The sequence below is a fragment of the Dromiciops gliroides genome, chromosome 5 (genome assembly GCF_019393635.1).
Source record: "Dromiciops gliroides isolate mDroGli1 chromosome 5, mDroGli1.pri, whole genome shotgun sequence".
NCBI lineage: Eukaryota > Metazoa > Chordata > Mammalia > Microbiotheria > Microbiotheriidae > Dromiciops > Dromiciops gliroides.
In genome coordinates, this window is record NC_057865.1 from 221,182,532 (window position 1) to 221,208,655 (window position 26,124).

Consider the following 26,124-nt stretch of genomic DNA (forward strand, 5'->3'; position numbering starts at 1 on the left):
GGAACATCAGAGAAGCATAGGGGAAAAATACTGAAAAATAAGATCTTAAAACAAAAATATTATAAAATTAATAGCATTTTATAAAAAGTATAGATAGACCATCACAAATTAGACATGTTTGTATAATTATAACATAATAATAATAATATAACATAATAATGTGGTGGGTAGGCACCTGTACAAAATGTGTTCTGTGTTGACTGGAAAATGACTGAGTGACTCTGTAGGCTGTATACAATGTTTTGTGTATATACACACACACACACACACACACACACACACACACACACAAACCCTTGATGGCTGTGATAGATACCTCTCACAAACGGTTCATTCCAAGCTTATGCAAAAAATGTCATGGTTCCCCCCTACCACAATTTACAAGCTCAAAATAGAGACTGGCATTTTGGGGTTCACAAATGATAGCTGAATTCTCAGCTGCCTCTTAGAATATGCTAGGTGGTCTCATGTATCTACCAAGGAGTAGAGAGGAAAGAAGATGGCTTTGAAATTTCCAAACTCTCTTTGTATTCAGATGGGCAATCTTAGAAGCTTAAGGGGAGGGCAATGTTTCTTTCCTGCCCTGTGTTGGGAAACAAACACCAGTAGAATAATAATATGGAAGAAAGCAAGGCAGATTTCATTACAGTAGAGTACCTACACTTCCTCATAACTTGGATTTACACACTGCAAATCCTCTGATCTGATTACCTCCAGTGATCACGTAAAATACCGGCTTTAAACTCTTTGCCTTAGTGATAAAACAGCCACTTTGATTCACAACGAGACATTCACAATAAAGTATATTGTAAACGTACCTGTCCACAGCCTGGGGCATTGCACACAAACGGTCTGTCGTCTCCCATATTTCATATAGCTGAGCGGAGCTGGGGAGGGGAAAGGAGAGGAAAAAGTTATTTTAAATACACTGGGGCCAAAAAAAAAAAAAAGTATTACAAAAATATCAAGCCTAGAAGCAGGTGTTATAACTAGGAATGTAATCTATCAAATACAGGCTACTTTGGGGGGGCCCCCGGAACCTGCCGTACATATGGCATGTGTTAGATGCCTCAACTGAAACTGGTAATTAGGAAAATTTAGGTTTAAATGGTCAAAGAATTTTAAGCCTTTTAAAAAAATGTCCCCCTTTCAAGCATAGAACATAACACACACACACACCCCCACACCCCTCAGTCTGCTGAATTACAGCCAGTGCAGTTTCCCATGTCGATAAATCCGCCGAGTGCCTGATGCACAAGCCATATTTCTGACCTGGAGAAGACCAAAATTTGTCATTTAATTAATTAAGGGATTATAGGAGGGGTGCTCCATTTTACAAGGCCATAATCTGGCTCCCCGGTGTATAAACTACGAGGCTGTTGGCAAGGGCCGTTTATCCCAGATTATTGCCAAGGAAAACAAAGCACCCATCCTATTGGGCTGCGTGGGAAATTATTTTCATTAATACAAAAATAAAAATAAAAACCCTCCCTCCCCACTGAGAGCTTCCCTCTCCCCCTACCAATTGTCTATGTCAAATCAAGAAATATCTGTACCACCCCCACCCCCATTCTATTTATGGCTGAGTTTTAAAAAGCAGCAATAAAACAAATGTCATTTCTTTGGGGGTTTACTGGGCAAATATGTTCCGGCTGTTTGTGCTGCTCCTGGCCAGAGTTCCTGGGCGGCTCTGCTGAAGCCAACAGATGTGCGCTGCTGCAGGGGAGAACCAAAATGGCCCTAAAAGGAATCACCAATGTCCCCTCTGCTCCTTAGAAGAAGCTAACGTGGCTAATATGAGTTTCTGCTTCTCTCTTTCCTTTAAACAAAGTATATAAATTGAGCCCTTGAAAAGTTGGTTGAAATTCCCAAACCATGAAAGAGCAGCAAGTCTCGGCTCAAAGTGTTGGTGAGGTTTCTTATATCCTAGCAAAGAACTAAACAAGTGAGGTGAAAGAGAGGCAACTTGTCTTGGAATGGATTTGAAAAGGATGAAAAGTATTTTGAAGGGGTGAGGGAGCAAAAAGAGGAACAAGAAATGCATGAGAGTAAGTTCTCAAAGGAAGTATAAAGGGATATTCCCATGAAAGAGAAAGATAAGAAAATAGAATGAAGGAAGGAGAGAGGGATGAAGAAAAGGGGACAGGGAAGGAAGAAAAAGAAAGAACTAAACCTGGAACTTTATGTAGGAAGGGCCTCAAGAACAACTAGGTTTCAACTTTTTAATGTCATGTCAGCCTCAGTCAGGCTGATGTGTTGAAGTTCAATATTTGACAGTTTCCTGACCATGAAACCCAGTTTAAATATCAGAGGATAGCCGAGTAACATCTCTCTTACTCTCTTAAAACTCACTCTGGGAGAAACCAGGCTTTTGGCCTGTCTGGTCAGTAAATCACACAGCAAATAGGAGCTTTAAAATGTGGGGTGCTAGACGAAACAGAAATGGTTTCTTGGTCATCTTTCAGTGTGATAGGAACAGGGTCTAACTCTGAGGAAAACCAATGCCACACCACTGCTGTAATGGAATAGTGCCTGTATGTACATACGTGTACACAGATTTATACCACATTTAGCCAGGATAAATTGCTTCAATAAATTCTGTTCCTAGGAGCAGCTAGCTCAAGCTGATGATTGGGTGCTAGGAGAATGAGCTTCATTCTTCTTCATACAGCCCCAGGACAAGAGGGTTTTTTCGTTTGTTTGTTTTAAACATGTGAGAATTTTAACACTTTCTGGAACCATAACATGGGTGTGAAAAATAAATGCAAAGACCAAGGCCAATTTTAGAAAGTAGCTATCATCTCCAGAAAAAAATCCTTACTGCTGCTGCTGATGCTAGAGACCAATTTGGCTCCCCAGTCCCAGAATTTCTATGCTCAACACTAGTATCAAATAGCTAGTGTTCCTGTATTTCAACCAGGCAGGTCCTGTTGCTTACTCTACACTAGGGAATATATACTGTATACAATAAAAGTTTAACCAGAAGCACTGAACAGGGCGCCAGAAGTCAGGATTATTCAACCTTTTGCTTGATTCTATAATTTAGAGATATCTGCTCTTTTTTGGGGGGAGAGAATCTCAGTTTCCCTGGTAGTGGAATAGGAACAGGAGTAGTTTAAGGTAATCACAGAACAAAAAGGAAACAGAACACAAGAGGGATGATATATCAAAGAAGACAGCAAAGCCCTAGATTTTCAAAAGCTCTGAAAACCAATTATCATAATGGAGTAATACTGGCAGGGAAAAAAAAAACCCATGGGAAATCTGAAAAGTGGTTCCCTTCAAGCTAGAACAGGGGTTCTAAATCTGGGGTCCACAGATAGATTTCAGGAGGGCACAGGACCTTGAATGGGGGGGATCTTTATTTTCATTAACCTTTAATGGAAATTTAGCATTTCCTTCAATTATTTAAAAACACTATTATTCTAAGAAGGGATTCATAGACCTTACCAAAAAGCCAAAGATGGTTAAGAAACAAAACAAAGAGGTTGAATGGAAAAAAAGGGGAGGGAGGTTAAGAGAAAAAAGGTTAAGAACCCCTGGTCAAAAAGAATCAAACCTTTAAGTAGCCTCTCTAAATTACACCAATATTCACAGCTTTCAATATAATTTTTTATTGAAAAATGTGTTTTCTAACCCAAACCAAAAATACTGTGAGAAATCATAAAAATGCACATATGTACACACTTGCATGACTTTCAAAAATTCAAATCAAGCAGCCACTGAAGTGATATAATAATTAATTTGCTAAGTCATGAAAGGACATCACAATCAGAGTAAAAAGACCTTCTTTTATGAGTTGTCACAATTATGATTAAATCATTCTTCCCCCCTCCTTGTCCCTTCCTAATTCCTCTATTCAACTGTAATTAAAGAAATAGGAGACATTGCATTTTCAGAAAGCTACAGCTAATACCCAATTTATGTTCTCAATTTCTCCTTTTTCCCCTACTCTGTGTCCTCTGATGATACAACTGAAGAAATGCTTGTAGCTTCTTTATGCCTGACTTTTAAAATGAAACTAATTACAAGTCAAACTGATGCCCTCCCAATCCTTTTCAAAAAATATCCCAACACAATACATTTCTGTGGCATAAACAGACTGAAACAGAGGGTGAAATCTTGATGAATAATGGTGTTGCCACTCACTGGAATTTAACTCACAACCCATTTGTAACTGCATTGCTTGTCAAGCAGATCATGTGTCTAGGCACTGCATTCACAGTCTGTCGTCTGCCTCCCGATTTATCCTTCACACAGACTGAACTCAAAACATTTTACAGAGCTAAATAATAAATGACAGGAGAGGGAGACACACATTAAGAGGCACCGAGCCAAGGGGAAAAGAGGCTTTCAGCCTGGATCTTTAAAGGCAGAAAACGAAGATGTGCAAAAAGGATATCCTGGAGGGCAAGGTCCTCAGAGAAAGCTCTTTTACTAAGTAAAATCCAAATGCACAAAATGATAAAGCAAGGGTTCTTAACCTTTCTTTTGTGTACTGGACCCCTTTGGCGGTCTGGTAAAACCTATGGATGCCTTCTTGGAAAAAGAGTTTTAGATAACTAAAGGAAATGCTAAGTTTTAATTAGAGGCTAGTGAAAATAAAATGCAGTATTTTTCCCCCATTCAAAGTCACACACCCTTTAGGATCCCTGTAATACAGAAAGAGAAGCTAAAAAAGTTAAATGAATATTTGGCAAGAAACATGGGTGGGGGGGAATCATGATAAGCTCAAAAAGGATTTTTTTTATTGTTTTGTTTTGTTTTGTTTTAGTGAGGCAATTGGGGTTAAGTGACTTGCCTAGGGTCACACAGCTAGTAAGTGTTAAGTGTCTGAGGTCGGATTTGAACTCAGGTACTCCTGACTCCAGGGCCGGTGCTCTATCCACTGTGCCACCTAGCCGCCCCTTAAAAAGGATTTTTAATGAATTGGGATGACAAGTAGTGGAATCCTAAAGTAGAAAGGTGTCAGTGAACAAGTAAAAGAGGAAGGGTGATAGATGCCTTCATGTTGTAAAGATGTAGTTTGCATGACTAAGTCCTATGGAACCACCCCATACCTTGCTTAATCATTTCCATAGTAACCAAAAGATATCCCAAATAAAAATTTAACTTCAAGTGAGGAACAAAATCGACACACAAACCCACCCAGGTACCTATTTCTTTAGGTTCCTAATGATAAAAACCAGGGGCAATTCACTCAGGAAAATGCAAAATATAGCTGGCAACAGAAGCAGAAGGGCACAAGCTTATACCATAAAAACCAAAGCTCACTCTTTACTTGGAAGGGACTTGAGGCAATGACTAACCTTCAGATGACCAGAAATTTCTAAAATATCCTTATAAAATCGAGGGTCTTTTCACTAAAGATGCTTAAAAGGAGTCAGGTGAGTGGTGATGACAACATAATGGCAGCAATTATTATGTTCTAAGGTTTACAAAGCACTTTACATATATTATATTATATGATTTGATTTTTTTTAAACTTCATTTACAGCCAGCTCTATGGGGTGCAGTGATGGGAACATCTCTAGTTTGAGGACTATTCAGGTCCCTTGTTGCAACTGCTACTGTTCCTGGGGCCTGTCATCTGACAATTACACTGTCTTCAAGTACTTCCAGAGGGCAGCCCAGGGTGAAGTGTTAACAGTTCTAGTAAAAGGTTGGCAGGGAAGAAGGTTGAGACTAATGACAGCAATTAAATTTCTGGATTATCCATAGTTTGTCATCATTTAAAAATTATCCAGGATCTCTTATCCTGCTCTTGTTTTCTTCCCCATTGGCTCCATTTCCATGAATAATTGAGAACAGACTATATACTTTAGGATCGCTAATCATTCTGTGAGGGAAAAGAGGAGTAGGAGAATCTTTGTTGCTTCTTACATTGGTCAACAAGTTTGTTACACTGGGAGTGTTATTACTCTTTCTTTCTTTTTTTTTTTTTAATTTTTTTTTTGGTGGGGCAATGAGGGTTAAATGACTTGCCCAGGGTCACACAGCTAGGAAGTGTCAAGTGTCTGAGGCCATATTTGAACTCAGGTCCTCCAGAATCCAGGGCTGGTGCTTTATCCACTGTGCCACCTAGCTGCCCCGGGAGTGTTATTACTGAATGCATTTCTGCTGCGGGAGGAGTCAGGAAATACAGAAATTTTTATGTGGAATGGAAGAATAAATCATGGCAGATAAAAAAGATGTTTTCAGAGAAAAGAAGACATGTATGAATTGATGCAGAGTGAAGTGAACAATATAAGAACAATTTGTACAGGACAACAATGTGATAAAGGCAAACAACTTTTAAAGAATTAGGAATTCTTTTAAGTGTAATGACCAACCATGATTCCAAAGGACTCATGATAAAACATGCTACCTACTAACTGACAAAGATATGAAGTACAGAATGAGATAAATAATATATTTGACATGGCTAATGCAGCAATCTGTTTAGACTGGCTATATGTGTTTGTGATGGGTTTTGTTTTTCTTGGGGCAGGAGGTCGGAAGATGGTAGCTTTTTGATAATTGAAAAAAATAAATTTTTAAGAAAATACATTGATTTTTTTTAAACAGAAGAAACTATTATGATTCCTGTAGCCCAAAGCATAGAAGTTGGATACATCCATCCAACTCTACATCTTTCCCATTCCTGAAAAAATGAACCATTTGCCTCCAAAGCAGTCCTGAAAATGGACTCTTAGGGCTTGTAAAAAGACAAGACAAAATAGAATGCCAAATTACTAAATTAATTTTCTTACTGATGAGTCTGGGTATGGGGCAGAAATACTGGATTTGGATGCATGTACTGGAGAAAATATATTTGGGGGTGAGAAAAACAGTATTTGCAAAGTTATTTCACTTATATTTACTTTTTAAAAAATACATTTCATTGCTATCTTTTAACATCATAGTCACTTTTGAGTATATTTCCCCTTACAACTTGGGGGCTCAACCCTCCTAGGAGGAATTTAAAAACAGATAACCAAAAGCTACTGATCAGATAACACATGTAACATTCTGCCCTCAGAGCCCCCTGCTTCAATGCCAAGAGAACCCTGTGAACCAAACCTGTTTGCCTCAATTTCCTTATTGGTAGAATGGGTATATTAACAGAACCTACCTCCCAGGATTGTTGTAAAGATCAAATAAGATAATAATTATAAAGTGTTTCTTTAGCACAGTGCCCAGCTAGCTGTTAAAAGGAAGTATGGTTGATTAGCTGGTTCTCCAGGACCATTATTGATTTTTTAGTCACTCAGAGTTTGGGTTTGTTCATTTACATTGTTGTAGTCAATTTGCATTTCTCTAATGATTCACTTATTTCACTGCTTCAATTAAAATAAATCTTTGAATGTTTCTCTGAATTCATCATATTCACTATTATTGTACAATAATATTACATAACAATCAGTTATTATAGTTTGTTCAGTCACTACCCAATCTATGCATATCCATTTTGTTACCAACTCCTTGATACAACAAAAAGTGTAATGAATATTCTGGAATGTCTGTGTGTCTTCCTGTAAAAGAGTATAAACACATTATTTAAAACACTGCTGTTATGAAGTCCAATCACTATTGATTAGAGAAATGCAAATTAAAACAACTCTGAGGTACCACCTGACACCTGAGATTGGCTAATATGACAAAAAAGGAAAATAATAAATGTTGGAGAAGATGTGGAAAAATTGGAACACTAATGTATTGTTGGTGGAGCTGTGAACTGATCCAGCCATTCTGGAGAGCAATTTGGAATTAAGCCCAAAGGGCGATAAAGCTGTACAGCAATACCACTATTGGGTCTTTTCCCCAAAGAGATCATAAAAAAGGGAAAAGGACCCACATATACAAAAATATTTATAGCTGCTCTTTTTGTGATGGCAAGGAATTGGAAATTGAGGAAATTGAGGGGTTGCCCATGAATTGGGGAATAGCCAAACAAATTGTGGTATATGAATGTAATGGAATACTATTGTGCTGTAAGAAACAATATGCAGGAGGATTTCAGAGAAACCTGGAAGGACTTACATGAACTGATGCTGAGTGAGATGAGCAGAACAAGGAGAACATAGTACACAGTATCAACAACATTATTTGTTGATCGACAGTTAAAGACTTGATTCTTCTCAGAAATACAATGGTCCAAGATAGTTCCAAAGGATTCATGATGGAAAATGCTCTCCAAATCCAGAAAAAAAAAAGAACTGTGGAATCTAGATGCAGATTGAACCATACTATTTCTATTGTTTTTGTTGTTGTTGTTTTTCTTTTTGGAGGTTTTTCCTTTTAGCTCTGATTCTTCTCTCACAGAATGACTATTGCAGAAATATGTTTAATGTGATTGTACATATATAACCTATATCAGATTACTTGCTGTCTTGGGGAGGGGAGAGGGAGGAAAGGGAGGGAGAAAAATTTGAAACATAAAATCTTATAAAAACACATGTTGAAAACTATTTCTACATGTAACTAGATAATAATAAAATACTTTTATGGAAAAACAAAACACTGCTGTTATGAAGTCCAATCCCTTTAAGAGAACTGATGAATTATGTTCTAAGGGGGCATAATAAGATGAAATTTAAAAGGGACAAATGTAAAGTCCTACAGTTGGGTTCAAAAAAGTAACTGCATGAGTAGAAGGTAGGGGGAAAATGGCTAAATAAAAAATTCACATAAAAAAAAAAGGCTAGAGCTTTCAGTGAAACATGTAACCAAAAAAAGGATACCACAATCTTGGACTGTATTAATAAAGTCTTAGTGTCCTAAACAAGGAAAATATAGTTTTTTTACTCTGACTTGACCAACATCAGATGGCTTATGTTTAATTCTGGGTACCACAGTTTGGCAAGGAACTGAAAAACCGGATCACAGTTGGTGACCAGAATGACAAGAGGTGAGAGACATACATGAAAACTATCTTCAGGTATTTAAAGGGCTATGTAATATTGCTGATTTGAAAGAGTTTTTATTTAATTTGTTCTCCTTGGATTCAAACCACAGAACTAGCAACATGTGTAGAAGTGAGTCAGCTTTCAATTAAATGCATGGAAAAATCTTTTAATAATTAAAGCTATCCAAAAGTGTAATGGGGGTGCAGCTAGGTGGCTCAGTGGATAGAGCACCGGCCCTGGAGTCAGGAGTACCTGAGTTAAAATCCAGCCTCAGACACTTAACACTTACTAGCTGTGTGACCCTGGGCAAGTCACTTAACCCCAATTGCCTCACTAGAAAAACAAAAACAAAAACAAAAAAACAAAAGTGTAATGGGCTTGATGATTTTTCCCTCACTGAAAAAGTCTTCTGTTCAGGTAGGGAATGCTAAGGTTTTCCCTTACCTCCAACTATAAAATCCTGTATAGTACAATCATAAATATTTTTTTTAATTACAAACTTACAGCTTAATACAAAAAACAGACATAACTGAAATTTTAAGTTATATCAAAACCCAAGGTGGACAAAGCATTCGAAAAAAATTCCTCCTTTATTATTTTCCAGAACCCATCTTTTGAGTCACATGCTCTCACCACAATGAACATAGTTGCTAGATTAAATCTCATTGAGTGGCATTCAACTTCACAGAAGAAATGAAGGACACTAGAAACAGATTCAACAGGAGAAAATGACTTTTAGGTCAAAAACAACCAAAAAAATTTACTCCCTAAAGTTTTAAAGCTGCTGAACTACCTTCCACTATGATATCAATAATGGTGATATCTGGCCACATAGTACTTTTAAGATTTTCAAAGTGCTTTCATTACATTATTTCATTTGATCTTCACAACAACCGTGTAAGGAAAGTACTCTTATTATCATCACCATTTTATAGATGAGGAAACTGAGAAGGCTAAGAGATGTCAAGTGAGTTGTTTAGGGTCACAAAGTTATTAAGTGACTAAGACAATGCTGTATTTGCTGTGTTTTGTGCCTAGCTTAGAATAGCCAGAAAAACGAAGGCTCTTTACATCACTCCTCTCAGCACTGTATGATCCTACTGTAACATTGGCTCTCACTGCATATAAGAGCCTCGACGTCTTAGAACTGTAATAGTTGTACTCTTCTGGGAAAGGACTCAAACAAGCATGTGTGCCACAATATAGGCTATGTGAATTCCAGAAAATGAGGACTGAGGCTTTTTGCTGGAGCTAAGAGTAGAGTAGATCACTCTGAGAATGTTTCTACTCCAAAAATTCTGGATTCGAGTCTAGTTTACAGTGTCTCATTAATATGAGTAGATTATTGGGCAGCTAGGTGGCACAGTGGATAGAGCACCAACCCTGGATTCAGGAGGACCTGAGTTCAAATCTGGCCTCAGACCCTTGACACTTACTAGCTGTGTGACCCTGGGCAAGTCACTTAACCCCAATTGCCTCACCAAAAAAAAAAAGAGTAGATTACCATGGTTATTCAAATATAGGCCATACTTCACCACTCATCCCTAAATCTTGTTTGAATAAAACCAATCTGGGAGTGGCCTATAGTGGTGCTCTCAGAGGATCTCACAGCTATCTAGTCCAAATCTGCTCTACAAATACCCCATGCCTATCTGAGCTTCTATTGAGGAAGAAAGCAGGATCTCTTCAGGCAGCCCATTCTACCTTGGTTTCAGCTCACTGTTAGGAAGTTTTTCCTTATTTCACAGGTAAATGTGCCTCTCTGTACCTATACCTCCTATCCACCGCACAAGCATAACTTCTCTCCCCTATGACAGCCTTTCAAATACCTGAAGACAAGAATGAAATCTTCCACCCCTTCTCTTCTTCAGGCCAAAGAGCCCCAGTTCCTTCAAGTAATGTGTATATGTTAACATCTGAAAGCCCTTTACCATCCGGGCCACCAAATGCTGGGTGTTCTAAGTTCATTAATGTTCTTTCTCAAATCTGTTAACCAGGATTGAACACAATATTCCAAATGTCCTGTTCAGACTTAAGTTGCTATTATTACTTCTCCAGTACTGTATGTTATTTCTCTCTGAATGAATCTAAGATAGCATCAGCTTTTTGTGTAGTCACATTACTAGGCTGAATTCATACTGAGTTCCCTAAACTCAGTTCACTAAAACCCCCAGATCTTTTTCAGATAAACTGTTATCTAGCCATGTCTCCTTTATCATGTGCTTATAAAGTTGCTATTTTGAATCCAGCTGTGAGACACTGCATCTTTCCCTATTAAATTTCATCTTATCATAGCCTAATGTTTTATCTAGCCTATCTATAGCTTTTAAAATCATGACTGCCACCCAGTTTGTAAGCTATCCCTCCTTTTAGTCATTTACAAATTTACTAGTATAAGACATTTATGCCTTCATCCAAATCGCTGATTAAAAAAACAAGACATGGCCAAGCACACCTATTCTTTTTTTTCCTTTTTTTTCCTGGCAGGGCAATGAGGGTTAAGTGACTTGCCCAGGGTCACACAACTAGTAAGTAAGCACACCTGTTCTCGAGGCACTCCAGTACAGATCACTGTCCAAGCTGACAATGAACAATTAATTACTACTTTTGAGGTATGGCACTGAACCAGTTCTGAATCCACCTATTTTCTAGCTCACTCTTATCCATCTTATACAAAAGAATAAGTTGTTGCTGCTGTTCTTGTTCAGTCACATTCAACTTTTTGTGACTCCATTTGGGGTTTTCTTGGCAAAAATGCTAGATTAATTTGGCATTTCCTTCTCCAGCTCATTTTATAGATGAGGAAACCGAGGCAAACAGGGTTAAGTGACTTGCCCAGGATCACACAGCTAGTAAGTGTCTCAGGCCAGATTTGAACTCGGGAAGATGAGTCTTTCTGATTCCAGGCCCAGAGCTTTATGCACTGTGCCGTCACAAGAATAAGAGAGACTGTCAAATTGATTGCTCAAATTGAGGTAAACTATGGCCAAAATATTTTCACGAAATAGGAACCCTGTCAAAAACAAAACGGGGTTAGTCTGGCATGACCTGTTCTTGTTGGCTGGTGCTTTGTGGTTACCAATTCCTTTTCTAGGTGTTCTTTAATAATGTTATAGAATTGACTTTCAAATACAAGACCCCAGAGAACCATAAAAAATTAGAGTTGGGGGACAGACCTGGGATGGTGCACTGGGCGACTGTCTTGTGTCTGAGGCCGGGTTTGGGCTGGGGTCCCCCTGGGTCCAGGGTGGATGCTTTGTCCACTGTGTCACTTAGCTGCCCCATGAAGACATCTTTAGGGTTAAATTGAGGAGTGAGGGGAATGCACTGGGGGAGGGGGAAGGGCAGAGGTAGCATGAAAGAAAGAGGAAAAGATGGGGGAGGAGCAGGGCAGTAAATGAATTTTACACTCATCAGAATAGGCTCAAAGACCTTAAACTCCTCAGAGTAGCCTCAAGGAGGGATTAACACACACACACACACAATAGGGTGGAGTAATCTACTTAATCTGGGCAGTAAATGAGCCTAACACTCATTAGAATTGGCTCAAAAACCTCAATCTCATCAAAATTGGCTCAAGGAGGGAATAACATACACACTCAATTGGGTGGAGTAATCTATCTAACCCAGCAGGAAAATAGGAGGGGAAGAGGATATAGAGACAGGGGCCAAAGAAGGGAGGACAGATTGGGGGAGGGATAGGGCGAAAGAAGATAGATAATAAGAGTCTATATCATGTGGAAGGGAATAGGATGAAGGAAAACAGTTAACAATAGTAATCATGAAAAAGAGAAAAGGGGGGAAATTGTACAAAAAATATTTATAGCAACTCTGTGGTGGCTAAGAATTGGGAATCAAGGGAATGTCCATCAATTGAGGAATGACTGAAGAAGCTGTGGTATATGATTGTAGTGGAATGGTATTGTGCTAAAGGAAATGACAAATAGGATGATACCAGAAAAACATGGAAAGACTCATATGAACTGATGTATAGTGAAGTGAGAAGAACTGGGAGGACATTGTGAAGTGACAGCAGTATTGTTTAATGAGCAATTGTGAATGACTTAACTACTCTCAGCAATACAATGATCCAAGACCCCAAGGGACTAAGCATACTATCCACCCCCATAGAACTGATAAAAAGAGCACTTGTGGATTGTACATATATAACCTGGTTGATGTCTTGTGGAGGGGGGAGGAAAGGGAAGGAGGGAGAAAAATTTGGAACTCTAAATCTTATGAAAACGAATATCGAAAACTACCCTTATGTGTAACTGGAAAAAAATAAAATAAATGTTTGTTGCAAAAAAAAAAAGTTATAGAATTTTGCTAGGAATAAAGTTCAAGCTCACTGGCAGCCTACATTCACTTCCCTTTTTCAAAATCAGGACATCTGTCCTTCTCCAGGCATACAGCTTCCATAATCTTTCACAATCTTTCAAGATAACCAAGAGTGACTTAGCAATCACATATGCCAGTTATTTCAGTACCCTTGGATATAGGTTGTCTAGGCCTACTGACTTGAACTTATTAAGGGCCGGAGGTAGGCATTCTCTTATTATCTCCCTTATCTTATTGATAAGATAATATGTTCTGTCTTTTCCAGACAACTGATCAACAAGCATTTACAAAGTACCTAATATGGACTATGCATTATACTAGGCTTTAGGGAGACAAAGACAAAAATTAAACATTCCTACCCTCAAGATCTTATAAGCTGTTGGGAGAAACAACATTTAGAAATACTAACATAAAAAAAAAATAAAGAAATATTAGCATATGTAAAATCTTTACAAAGGATGCAAGGATGGTTCAACATGAGTAAAACAATCAATATAATTAAATCACATTTTAAAAATATTCAAAAGTACATGATTATCTCAATAGATATGGAAAAACCCTTGACAAGATACAACATTCATTTACCCTAAAAACCCTACAAAGTATAAGCACCAAAGGACCTTTTACTGACATCATAAGAAGTATCTATCTAAAACCAACTGACTAGATTTTATCACAAAGTGCTCCTTACATAAATGAATAACTTAAATAGATAGAGGAATAATCAGTAACCATGGCTGGGCTGTCTCAATACTACCAAAATTAATTTACAATTTTAATATCACACCTATCAAATTATCAAAAAGATACCTTACAGAACTCAATAAAACAATAACAAAATCCACTTGGAGAAATAAAAGACCTAAAATATCAATGGAAAGTGTGAAAAGAGATGGTCACAATGAAGAACAGCACTTCCAGACCTCAAGCTTTATTATAAAGCAGCTGTCATTAAAACTATCATATACTGGGGGCAGCTAGGAGGACCTGAGTTCAAATCCAGCCTCAGACACTTGACACTTACCAGCTGTGTGACCTTGGGAAAGTCACTTAACCCTCATTGCCCCGCAAAAAAGAAAAACAAAAAACAAAAAAAACAAAACCTATCAGATATTGGCTAAAAAACTGAGAATGTCAAATGGAAAAATGAGCCAAAAGAGAATCAGAAACAATAGAATCCAATAATCCAGTGTTTGATAAACCAGAAAACACAAATTACTTAGGAAAACTACCTATTTGATAAAAAAACAGGAAAACTGGAAAGCAGACTGACAGAAATTAGGTTTAGACCAGCAGCTATACCATACTCCGCATGCCATTATAAATGAATATATGAACATAATATCAAAGATCATATTATTAAAAAATTAGAAGAGGAAGAGACCTCTCTCTATTAGGGTACGATATTTATCTTAACTAAGCAAGGGATAGAAGCAATGACAAAATACAAAATAGAAAATTGTGAATTGATGATAAAATAGATAATATGCAACTGAAAAGCTTCTGTGCAAACAAAATTAATGCACCTAGAATGATGGGAGGAAATAGTTGTTTCAAAATTCTCTGATAAGGCTTTGGTATACAAGATGTATAAGCAATTTATAGATATGCATACATATATACATTTACATATACACATGTGCATACATACACATATTAGTATATATAAAATCTATACAAAGGCAAGGATACAAGGAGATGTGTGCACACACTAACCAAAATAAACACAAGGTAATTTTAGTGGGTGATGAGAAGGTAGAGGCACTACTATTGGGAGTAGAGAGAAGAGAGAGTGTTCCGGGAAAGGTTTCCTATGAGAGATGGTATGAGCTGTGCTTTGAAAGAAGCCAGGATTCTGAGACGTTTGAGATGAGGTGAGGGTGAGTTCTAGACATGAGGGGGCAGCCTGTGCAATGGCTTGGGGACAGGAGAGGACATTCTGTGTTGGGTAGGGCTATGAAGTACAAGGAGGGAAGTAATGTGTGATTGTTCTTGTTAGAACCATGTTGTGACTAGCTTTAAATGCCAAACTGAGGAATAGGGGGGCCACTGGAGCTTTCTGAGCAAAGGAGTGACATGTTGAGACCTATGCTTTATGAATATCACTCTGAAGGCTACATGGAAGATGAACTAGAAAGGGAAATGATTTGAGGTGTCAAGAAGGAAGGATACAAACATTTATTAAGCACCATTAGGTGTTGGCACTTGACAAATATTATCTCATTTGATCCTTATGACAACCCTGGGAGATAGGTACTATTATTTACCCTTGTGTTTCAGTTGAGAAAACTAAGGCCAAACAAGGGTAAGTAATTTGCCCAGGGTCATACAACTAGTAAACTTCTGAGGACGCATCTGAACTCAGATCTTTGTGACTCCCGGCCCAGGGTTCATTATACCATCTAGCTGGCAGGGAGACCAATTAGGAAACTACTGAAATAATCCAGGAAAGGGGGAGTAAAGACAAACTACAGTGGTGGCCATGTGAGAGGAGAAGAGATGGATTCAAGAGTTGTGGAGGGGGGCAGCTAGATGGCGCAGTGGTTAAAGCACCGGCCCTGGATTCAGGAGTACCTGAGTTCAAATCCAGCCTCAGACACTTGACACTTAATAGCTGTGTGACCCTGGGCAAGTCACTTAACCCCCATTGCCTAAAATAAAAAATAAAAAAGAGTTGTGGAGGATGTAAAATCAGCAAGACTTGGCAAATGACTAGATATATAGGGTGAGAAGGAGTGGGAAGTCAGAGACATTCCAACACTGCAAAACTGGGTAATTGAAAGGTATTTCTTCACAGAAATAGGAAAATTAATAAAGGCATGGGTTGGGATAGAAAAGGGAAATGATGAATTCCATTTTGGACAAACTGAGGTTGTCTTACCCACATGATGGGATATCTAATTCAAAATGTACAACAGATAGTGGGTTATGTTAACAGAGTGGAATGAGTTAGAAAGCAATAAAAGACAAGAGCCAAACCAAAGAGATCACTCACAAACAAGATATACTGATGTACTTCACTTTATGTAATATATATGTTTTACCATAAAGTTATATGAAAATCTGGTTTTTCTAAATTGAATCATTTTAAATACAAAAGTTGGTTTATGAAGCATTCTATCAACTAGGCATCTTTATTATCTGACCCTCTATGAATTTACATTGTGATAGCTGATGCTTCTGGAGTGTAAGTTTTTTCAAAGTAAGTCTCCCTCATACATCTTTGCATATACGACAACACTGCATAGTACTTTGGTCATATTAAGTTCTTGGTAACTATTTGCTGAATCAACACTCAGAATGATGCCCCCAAGGGACAAGATACCTCCTAAAGTAGATTAAGTTACATTTTTTGGTATAGTTTAAGAATTCAATCTTTTTTTAAACTATGTTTTAATTTTATAAATATTGGCAATGCCTATATGATTACAAGTGGTACCTTTGTTCACCAGAATACTTTATTTCCTCTTGTTATTCGGTCGTTTTCAGTGATGTCCAACTGCAAACTCTAGTAGGTTTGCCCTTTTTTTGTTGTTCAGTACTTTTAGTCCTGTCCAACTCTTGGAGGAAACTGAGGCAAACAAGGGTAAGTGATTTGCCCAGGGCCAAATAACTAGTGTCTCAGGCCAGATTTGAACTGAGGAAGATGTGTCTTCCTAATACAGGCCTGCCATTCTATTTACTGCAAAATTTAGCTGACATTTCCTTTACCATGTAAAATGACATATTTTTCACTTGAGAAGCTTGATATAAATGTGGTAAATCCTTGTACAAAGTGAAGAATCTTTCCAAAACAGAATTGGCCAACCACCAATCTACCTGTACTCTAGATTCAAATTTTTTCCACATACAATTTTCTTAAATTAAGATATACCTGGGGGCAGCTAGGTGGTGCAGTGGATAGAGCACCGGCCCTGGAGTCAGGAGTACCTGAGCTCAAATCCAGCCTTAGACACTTAACACTTACTAGCTATGTGACCCTGGGCAAGTCACTTAACCCCAATTGCCTCACTAAAAAAACAATAACAAAAACAAGATATACCTGAAGAGAGCCTACAGTCTTTCCTATTTAGTATCATAGGCTATTGAGCTTTTAGGAATACATAAACAGAACAGTTAGAGAAAAGGTTGAAATGAATTTTGGATGTACAATTCAGACATGTAGAAACAGGCACCAACAAAGGGAGCTGGTTTAAGTAGACTAAGTCACTTTTGCAGCAAACAATTGAAAACCAGGAAGGGAAAAAAGAAATTAGACCAAAACACTGGGTCTGAGAAGAAATGATTTAAGCTTAGACACTATCTGGAACAGTTTTGTACCTTTCACTTAGGCAATTACTCAAGGAGAGATGAAAAACTCCCTAGAATATGTAAGAACCATTATAAGTTGTTCCCAAATAGTTTGGAAACAGGTAAGAACAAAAGGGAGCAGGAACTGATTGAAATGGCAGCAGGAAACTAAACTACAAAAAGATTATAGAACACTAAAATGTTAAATACCTAGTTTGGCCTCCTTATATACTTTAAAGGCAGAAAAATTCCTGGAAACTGGTAATACTTCATTCAAATTCTGTTCTTTTTCCTCTTGCTAACTTTGAGATGAATCATGTTCTCTAAAACAATAGACCAGCGGCAATCACATCAAGAGTCTTGGTGTGTAAATTTATACCAACAAGTGTAAATGCTTTTTCAATTTAAACAGTTTGGAGACCAAAAACAAAAACAACAGCCCTAAGAAAAATCAGTCTCAAGCTTCAGGAACAATCAGATGCCCAGCAAAAGACATCTGCATCATCATCCCACAGTGGCAACCGTGAAGGTTCTGGCAAGTTCCAGAGAAGAAAAGATCTATTTTACAGTTCCATCCAGAGTGACCACACTATGGATAAACACATTACAGTGATCTATTTGGCAGTGTTCCAATCCTCTCTGATTGAATCTTACGAGCTCCAAACATAGATCTGCAAAACTAGCGTACTCTTGTTTTGCTTGTACAGAACTTGAATGAGTTTGTTGTGAAGGTAGGACAGTAGCAGATTAAGTTAATACCAGGAATGTTATGGAAAAGAAGTTCAGATGAAGGATATGTGAAGAGGAAGCAGAAAAAGGAGAAAAAGAATCTGGCTCATCAGCACAATACCTTAGTGTCATTCAAGTTTGATAAAATTTGAATGAATATTGGCAAAGTATTCAAGAATCAAGATGAATGTGGAACACCAGTACTGTGCTTACCAAATCATGCAGATTTTAAAACACGTTATCCTCCAATTTCCAGACAGACTTGTGCTATGCTCTAAATCTAAGGAAATGAGCAGCTGGGTGGTACAGTGGATAAAGGACTGGCCCTGGATTCAGGAGTACCTGAGTTCAAATATGGACTCAGACACTTGACACTTAAGAAGCTGTGTGACCCTGAGCAAGTCACTTAATCCTCATTGCCCCACGTCACCCCCCCCCAAATTACATCTAAATCTAAAGAATTGAGGCCTTGAAAACATCTACAATATTAGTATAAAAGTTCACTCTTGCTGCCATGTCTACATAGAAGTGGAAAATGCTCTATATGCAGATACTAGGGGGTAGTTTTATTTCCAAAAAGAAAGAAGGTAAGGTTCAGTTGGAAGGGCTAGGAAAGGAGTTGGCAGGATATTTCTACTTCCAGAAAGGCTCAATCCAATAAGTTCATCAAGTTACTTTTCATCAAGAACCTCCACAGCTGGAATTCAGTCAGTTGATATTCAGCAAGGAAAAAAAGCATAATCTGGTAGAAAAGAGAAACTTGAAAAGTATATTAGGTGGGGCAGCTAGATGGCGTAGTGGATAAAGCACCGACCCTGGATTCAGGAGGACCTGAGTTCAAATCTGCCCTCAGACACTTGACACTTACTAGCTGTGTGACCCTGGGCAAGTCACTTAACTCTCATTGCCCTGCCCCCCCCCAAAAAAGTATATATAGGAGGGCAGCTAGGTGGTGCAGTGGATAAAACACTGGCCCTGGATTCAGGAGGACCTGAGTTCAAATCTGACCTCAGACACTTGACACTTACTAGCTGTGTGACCCTGGGCAAGTCATTTAACCCTCATTGCCCTGCAAAAAAAAAGTATATATAGGGAAGGGAAGAAGCATACACACACACACACACACACACACACACACACACACACACACACACACACCATCTACTATGTGTCAGGCAATGTTCTAAGGGCTTTATAAACATTATCTCATATGATCCTTACAACAGCCTTAGGAGGTAGATACTGTTATTATCCCCAGTTGAGGCAACTGCGGTTAAATGACTCACCCAGGGTCACACAATTAGTGTCTGAGGATGGCTTTAAAGTCAGGTCTTCCTAACTCCAGGTCCAGAACTCTGTACACTGTGCTACCTAGCTACTTATAGTATAACTTCAAATGAACAATATTTAAATACACAATAGAGAAAAAGCTAACAAAATTAATCCATGATATTAGACTCAGTTTTGGTATGGTGATTTTTCCTAGATGCCTGTTATAAATGATCAGTACAAATAAAAAAGGAGATAATAATAGCACCTACTTCTTGGGGTTATTGTAAGGATCAAATTAGGTAGCATGTATAAAGCACTTTATAAATCTTGAAGTGCTATATAGCTGGGTGGCTCAATGGATAGAGCACTAAACTTGGGAGTCTGGAAGACTTGACTTCAAATTCTGCTGCAGGCACTTACCTGTGTAACCCTGGGTGAGTCACTTAACCTAGGCTGGCTTCAATATTGGAAGCTGTAAAATGATCAGGGTTATGTTGAGGATCAAATGAGGTAACATGCAAAATGTTTTGCAAACCTTAAAGTGTCAGGTATTACATAAAGTGAAAGACAATAAAATTCTTTTCTATTACTATACCTTTTTTAGAAAGTTGTGATACCATGTTCCTTCCTCAGAAAGTGTTATACAGCATATATATTAAAAAATTATAAAAATTAATTTTGTCACCATCTTTGACTTAAGTAGAGTCACGCTAAAACATTCCAAAAAAAGGTAAGAAAAATCATTGTTTTAGGCAGTACTAAGGGAAAGAGGCACAAATTCAGAGGCAAAGAAAAAATTCTAAACAAAAGGGCAAAGAAAAGAGAAAGAAGCTAAATAAGATGATTTAACAGAGAAAACTACTCTCTCAAAACAAAGTGTCCATGGGGAAAATGCTGAGAGAATGTCACACTAAAAATCTGAACATGTGAAATGACCCTGATACAAAAAGTAAAATTATATTCACAATGAAATACACAGTATAGCATTATATGTGTGTATACATATATATTTCATTGTAAAACATAATTTTATTTTTTGCATCAGGGTCATTGCACATCTCCAAATTTTTTAGCATGACATTTAGTTCAAAGGAGGAGTTATTCCTCATCATTTTTGTTGTTTATGTTTTGCTCTTTCATTCCCACTGGGTCAATAGAACTGTTTCAATTTTATTTTCCTTATAGTCTATTTCTCTTTCTGGTTCTCCTTCTGTAGGCACCTTAATTTGAGATGTTCTCTATGAATCCCAGACCTGGAAAAGGACCTTGAGAGTTCATTAATGCATCTTCCTGCTTTTCCCACAGAACCTCACCTAAACAATGTCAGATTTATGAGAATTTATAAAGAGAAAGTACATCTTTCTTCTGCCCTTATATCAATATCACTTTAAATTGTGGTTAAAATACTTCCATTCATAATTTGCAATGTTAAGAAAAAGAAAACTTAAAAGGTACCTTAAAATTGTTCTTATCAACTAAAACACTCATATGTAAATTTGACAATCTAAAATTCTCACGAAACCTATTGTCAGTAAAGAGCCTTTGGTTCATAATTATCAGGCCAAAGAAGAGAATTATCTTGACTGCTGAACTAATCATCTCTAGCATATTGTATGATAAACTTAGGAAACTACCTTGGAAACAACTAGGTGGGAAAGTGTATAGAGCCCTGGGCCTGGAGTCAGGAAGACGTTATTCAAATCTGAACTTAGACACTTACTAGTTATATGACTCTAGGCAAATCACTTAACCTCAGTTTCTTTCATTGTAAAATGGGGGCAATAATAGTAGTTACTCTGAAGGGTAGTTGTGAGGATAAAATCAAATAATCTTTGTCAAGTTCATGGCACATAGTAGGTGCTTAATAAGTTCTTGTCCTTTCCCTAGACAAAATTGCACTTTTTTTTTTTTTGGCAGGGCAATGAGGGTTAAGTGATTTGCCCAGGGTCACACAGCTGGTAAGTGTCAAGTATCTGAGACCGTATTTGAACTCAGGTCCTCCTGAATCCAGGGCCGGTGCTTTATCCATTTTGCCACCTAGCTGCCCAATAATCTACTCATATTAATGAGACACTGTAAACTAGACTCGAATCCAGAATTGCACTCTTTGGTGATGTGTCACCTTTCTAGACCTCAGGGACTAAGTTTTACTGCTGAATTCTTTTATTTAATCTTTTTGTTTTTGTTTTGGGGTTTTTTGCAGGGCAATGGGGGTTAAGTGACTTGCCCAGGATCACACAGCTAGTAAGTGTCTGAGGCTGGATTTGAACTCAGGGACTCCTGAATCCAGGGCCAGTGCTTTATACACTGCGCCATCTAGCTGTCCCCTCCTTTATTTAATCTTAAAAGGATTTCCAGACTAGAATTGATCTAGTGACAAGGAATTTTTGCATACTATGTAATTAGAAACATAAACTGTTTAAAGGAGGAGTATGCTATAAAAACTACAATCAAAAGCTGTTGGTAATGTCTTTTAGTGAAATCAGTTCATCACTTTCAGTCACTGGAATTTACAAAGTCCCAAAATGAAAAACTGATTAGCCTGATAAAAGAAGGCACGATTTTAAAAATGGGTTGCTGGTTAAAGAAAATTGAGAAATCATTTCTCTTTAAATGTTTAAAAAAGAATGTCTCAGACTCCAAAGTCAATGTACTATTAACTGGAAACCAAAGTCAAAAAACTGCATTTTCCAATAAGATCAACTTTTTATTTCAGCTTTATTATCTTTTAAGATATTCAAAAACTATATCCAACAAGCACACTTCCCTCCAGTTTTATGAAGAGTTACAGAATCTTTTGTAAAGATGGAAGTGGCTGTGATTTTTGTTTTTTTCACTCCACCTAAAACTTCCTTGCAAGAAGGCCCCTCCTTATCAGAGTTGGATAGAAGGCTACTGTACCTCTGGCTCCCTCCCACTACAGCCAAGGAAAAATTTAGTCTTGACATGCATTGAACAATAACTTGTGAGAATTTCAGAGCAGCTGTGCACAGACAGAGCCAAGGACTTTACTTGAGGCAAAGTTGTAGCTTAAGACCTAGTTTTTTTTTAACCCCACAATTTTCGATGTGTAAGGAAAGAGAACAAGATACAGCAGCAGAAGCTATTAAAAGTTTAAAAGTCATGATGAACGAAGATTCTTATTACAACGCAGAAATCACTTCAGGTTATAAACTTTGATCCAGAAGTTGAAAAAATGAGCAATATTACACTTTTTAGTAGTTTCAATGGGTATTAACACCAGAAGTTGAAAAGTGAATTAAATCTTGTCCTTACTAAGCCCAAGTCAAAGCCATCATAATTTGAGAAGAAGGGATAAAATGAGGAACATTTTTCTTGCTCACGGAATATTTTTGGTATTGCTGCTGGGCAAACTGGTAAAGTAACACTAATATCCAATAACTCTAGTAATAACATGAGATACTGGACCTGAACTAAACAATTTAGAAAACTAAGCTATTAACTGTGATCTTAATTTTCCTACAAAGGACTGAAATCAAATTTGGAACACTAAAATATTTCTGAGGGGAAGTACAGTTGTTATTGTTTGTTTGTTTGTTTAACTAAAGCTATACGTTATTGGTATATTGAAAAAGGAATTGAAAAGAAAAATCTGAGTAATAGAAAAGAGACAAACTAATTGGCTGCATTATTCCATTGAACTGTTAAAAGACAGGCAGATACTGAAAAAATAGAAAAGAATCTTTCTGTGTTACAACTGCTTTTAAGAACAAACTGGTAAAATAATAGTTATTGCCAAACCTTTTTTTTTACCCAAACTATAGTTTGCAATGAGCTCCAGTTACCTTACAACTTTTCATGTTTAAGAACAAAATGTCTGATTTCTACTCATCTTAACCCCAACTAATTAAGGTTTTCTGACATTTTTAGCCTAGCTACAATAGAGAAAAAAAATTCTTTAATTTCAGTTTTCTCATTTTTTGTGAAATCTGTTATCTGATTGCATTTACTGTAACCTTTTCTCCAACCCCATGATAATTAATTTACAGGATTCAGAGAGACATGATGGCATATAGTGTAGAAGTGACAAAACACTTAGCAGGATGGGGCCCAGAACACCCACTAGAACCAGTTTAAAATGTAGTTCCTTTCTGATTTTAATGTGTTGATGTGTTACTAAAAAGAGATATATAAATGTATGGTTTTCCAAGTCAATATGCAGCCAGCAGGGATCCTTATGTATGGGTTAGTGGTCCCCTTTCTATTGGAGTTTGACAAAATAGTTATAGCTTGATAGGGAGCTGGGCCAAGGAGCCAGAACACAAGGGTTCAAGACTCACCTATGACAAATACTGGGTGATGTGACCCAGGGCAAATCACTTAACTTTTCAGGGCTCTAGGCAATTCTTTTGAAGAGGGAATTTGCTCAACTGGGAGTTCCCTATATCAATAAAATAAAAAAATCCAATTCCTATCCCTAAACTCTAAATATTTTCCCATTTACCATCTCCTTGAGGATAAGTGAACAAAGATTATATTTCATAAAACAAGTGCATTTAGGACTTTTCTTGTGTTTTAACTGGAAGAACGCTTATAAAATCTGATGCCTACTCAAGAGTTATACTATTGTACTTTTTTTTTTTAAGCCAGTCAAGGTAGATTGCAGAGAAAACTGCACATTCACAAATGTACACTTCTTAGGACAAGACCCTCAGGGACACCAATACTCTCTTTAAGTAAAAAAATGAACGTTTAAATTGGGAAAAAGTAGCCTGATTAGAAGTGGGTGGGGGTGAGAGGGCAGCCTAGGATTAAGGAAAGGTTTGGGACAAGAAGGTAACAAACAATCCAAAGCGATATATTCCTTCCTAAGGAGCCCCACCTAGGACAGCTCACATTCCACTTCTAGATCAGAGCGGGCTGAGGAGGTACAAATGAAGTTTATTCCCATCCCAGCATTCACCTTAGATTCTCTACTTATCACTTACTCTACTGTCCCCCAACTTCTCCCCAGTAAGTCCAACTCCCCCCCACACACACACGCGAATACACCCCTCGCCCTACTCAGTCTTTCCTAATTGCCATCAGAACCAGAAGTCCCAGTTCAATATTCCAGGCACCCCCCACACACAAACACACACCTTTGACAGCTATACCAAATGCCTCCCCATACCTTCCACCTTTTCATTTCCCTCTTCTCCCCCAATTCTGACTCCTCAGTTTAAATCATATAACCCGTAAATCACCCAAACCACACCCTTGTCTCCCCTCCCCACCCTTCAAAAACTTCGGGTCTCAATCCTACACTTCCCCCCAGATAGGATGCTCCAGACAATCTCCTCCTCCCCAACAGGAGCAAAATCATTCTCTCCATCCCTCCTGCCAACCTAACGCTTCCTCCCATCCCTACTGAGACTCCCCCGCAAGCTCCCGAGCGGTCTCCAGCACCAGACCTCCAACTCCTCGCAATCCCGGGCCACCTCCCCTTTTCTGATTTAAGGCTCCACCCGCATTCCATGACCCCTCCACTAACTAGACTTCTCCTTTTCTCCTAGGTCACACACTCTCCCCGAACCCCGGACCCTGGCCCGCGTCCCTTGGGGCCACTTACCAACCCACTTCTCCCCTCACTTCAGGCCCCTGGCCCCGCCCCCCACAGAGGGAAGACTGGGGGGAGGCCGAAGGGAAGGGGGCATCCCGCCTCAGCCTAAAGACCGCTTCCCATTGGTCTACGCGGCCGCCAATCCTCGCTACCCTATCGCCCATTGGCTAATTCTTGTCCATGTCCCCACCCCCACTCTTTAGACAGGCCCGGCCACCGCCTCTGCGCCCCCCCCGTCCACCACAGACTTGACTAGGAGACCATAGCCTGGAGCAGAAGGACTTGTTCGGGGTCAGGGGTACACTGTGATCAAAGCTCCGGACCGGTGGGCACTACCGGAACTCACCTGCCGGTAGCTCCGCCACCTACCGTGCTCAGTGCCCGCGTTCTCGCTCTGGGCTCTTCTCCCACCTCAGCGGAGCAGACACTTTACTCCCGTCCGGCCTGGCGCGCTCACCTCTCGCGAGATGTCCCCAGGGTTGGGAGGGCGAGGGAAGGAGGGGGGAAGGGCGGGATCTGTGGGGGCCGACCCAGGGAGCCACTGGAGGGGCGGGGCCTCGGGCAGGGAGGAGCGGGGGACGCCTAGCACGTGCTGGGCTGCTAGGGAAGAACTCTATAAAAAGGGGCCTGCGCCCGCGGGTTTGTAGATTTCAGAGATCCCAAGGGAGAGTTAGTGGTTACAAGGAATGCATTCTTAGAGGACAAGAGAAGATCGCAGCCCGAGTCACCGCAAGACCATAAAGAGCCTAGGCGCATTTTTCTCTCTACTTTAAAGAGAGTTTCCGCTATCACGAGCAAAGTATCTCAGGGTAGCCTTGGGATAGAAGACTTTAAAAATGTGTGCATTTCAGGGGCAGCTAGATGGAGCAGTGGAAAGCACCGGCCCTGGATTCAGGAGGACCTGAGTTCAAATACGACCTCAAACACTTGATACTAGTAGTGTGACCCTGGACAAGTCACTTAACCCCTATTGCCCTGCAAAAAAAAAAAGTGCATTTCTTCCCCCTCTGAATCATTGGATCGCTGCTTCTCCAGCGACCG

At 38.8% G+C, this 26,124-nt stretch overlaps 1 protein-coding gene across 5 annotated transcripts in view; it reads right to left on the reverse strand.

The window, feature by feature from the left end:
- Positions 1–25,567, reverse strand: part of ATF7 (activating transcription factor 7) — a 96,759-nt gene extending 71,192 nt beyond the window's left edge. For 3 of the 5 annotated variants that reach the window (XR_006353202.1, XM_043965609.1, XM_043965606.1), the window contains exons 1-2: positions 25,453–25,567; positions 819–887 (exon numbers count right to left, since the gene is read on the reverse strand). Coding sequence is in view for 3 of the 5 variants with exons in the window: in XM_043965609.1 (XP_043821544.1) it covers positions 819–866 (48 nt within the window). In the remaining 2 variants the exon portion in view is untranslated. Of the gene's footprint in view, positions 1–818; positions 888–25,429 lie in introns of those variants that run through there. The other 2 variants (XM_043965607.1, XM_043965610.1) reach the window with 2 other exon arrangements.
- Between the last annotated feature and the right edge of the window lie 557 nt (positions 25,568–26,124).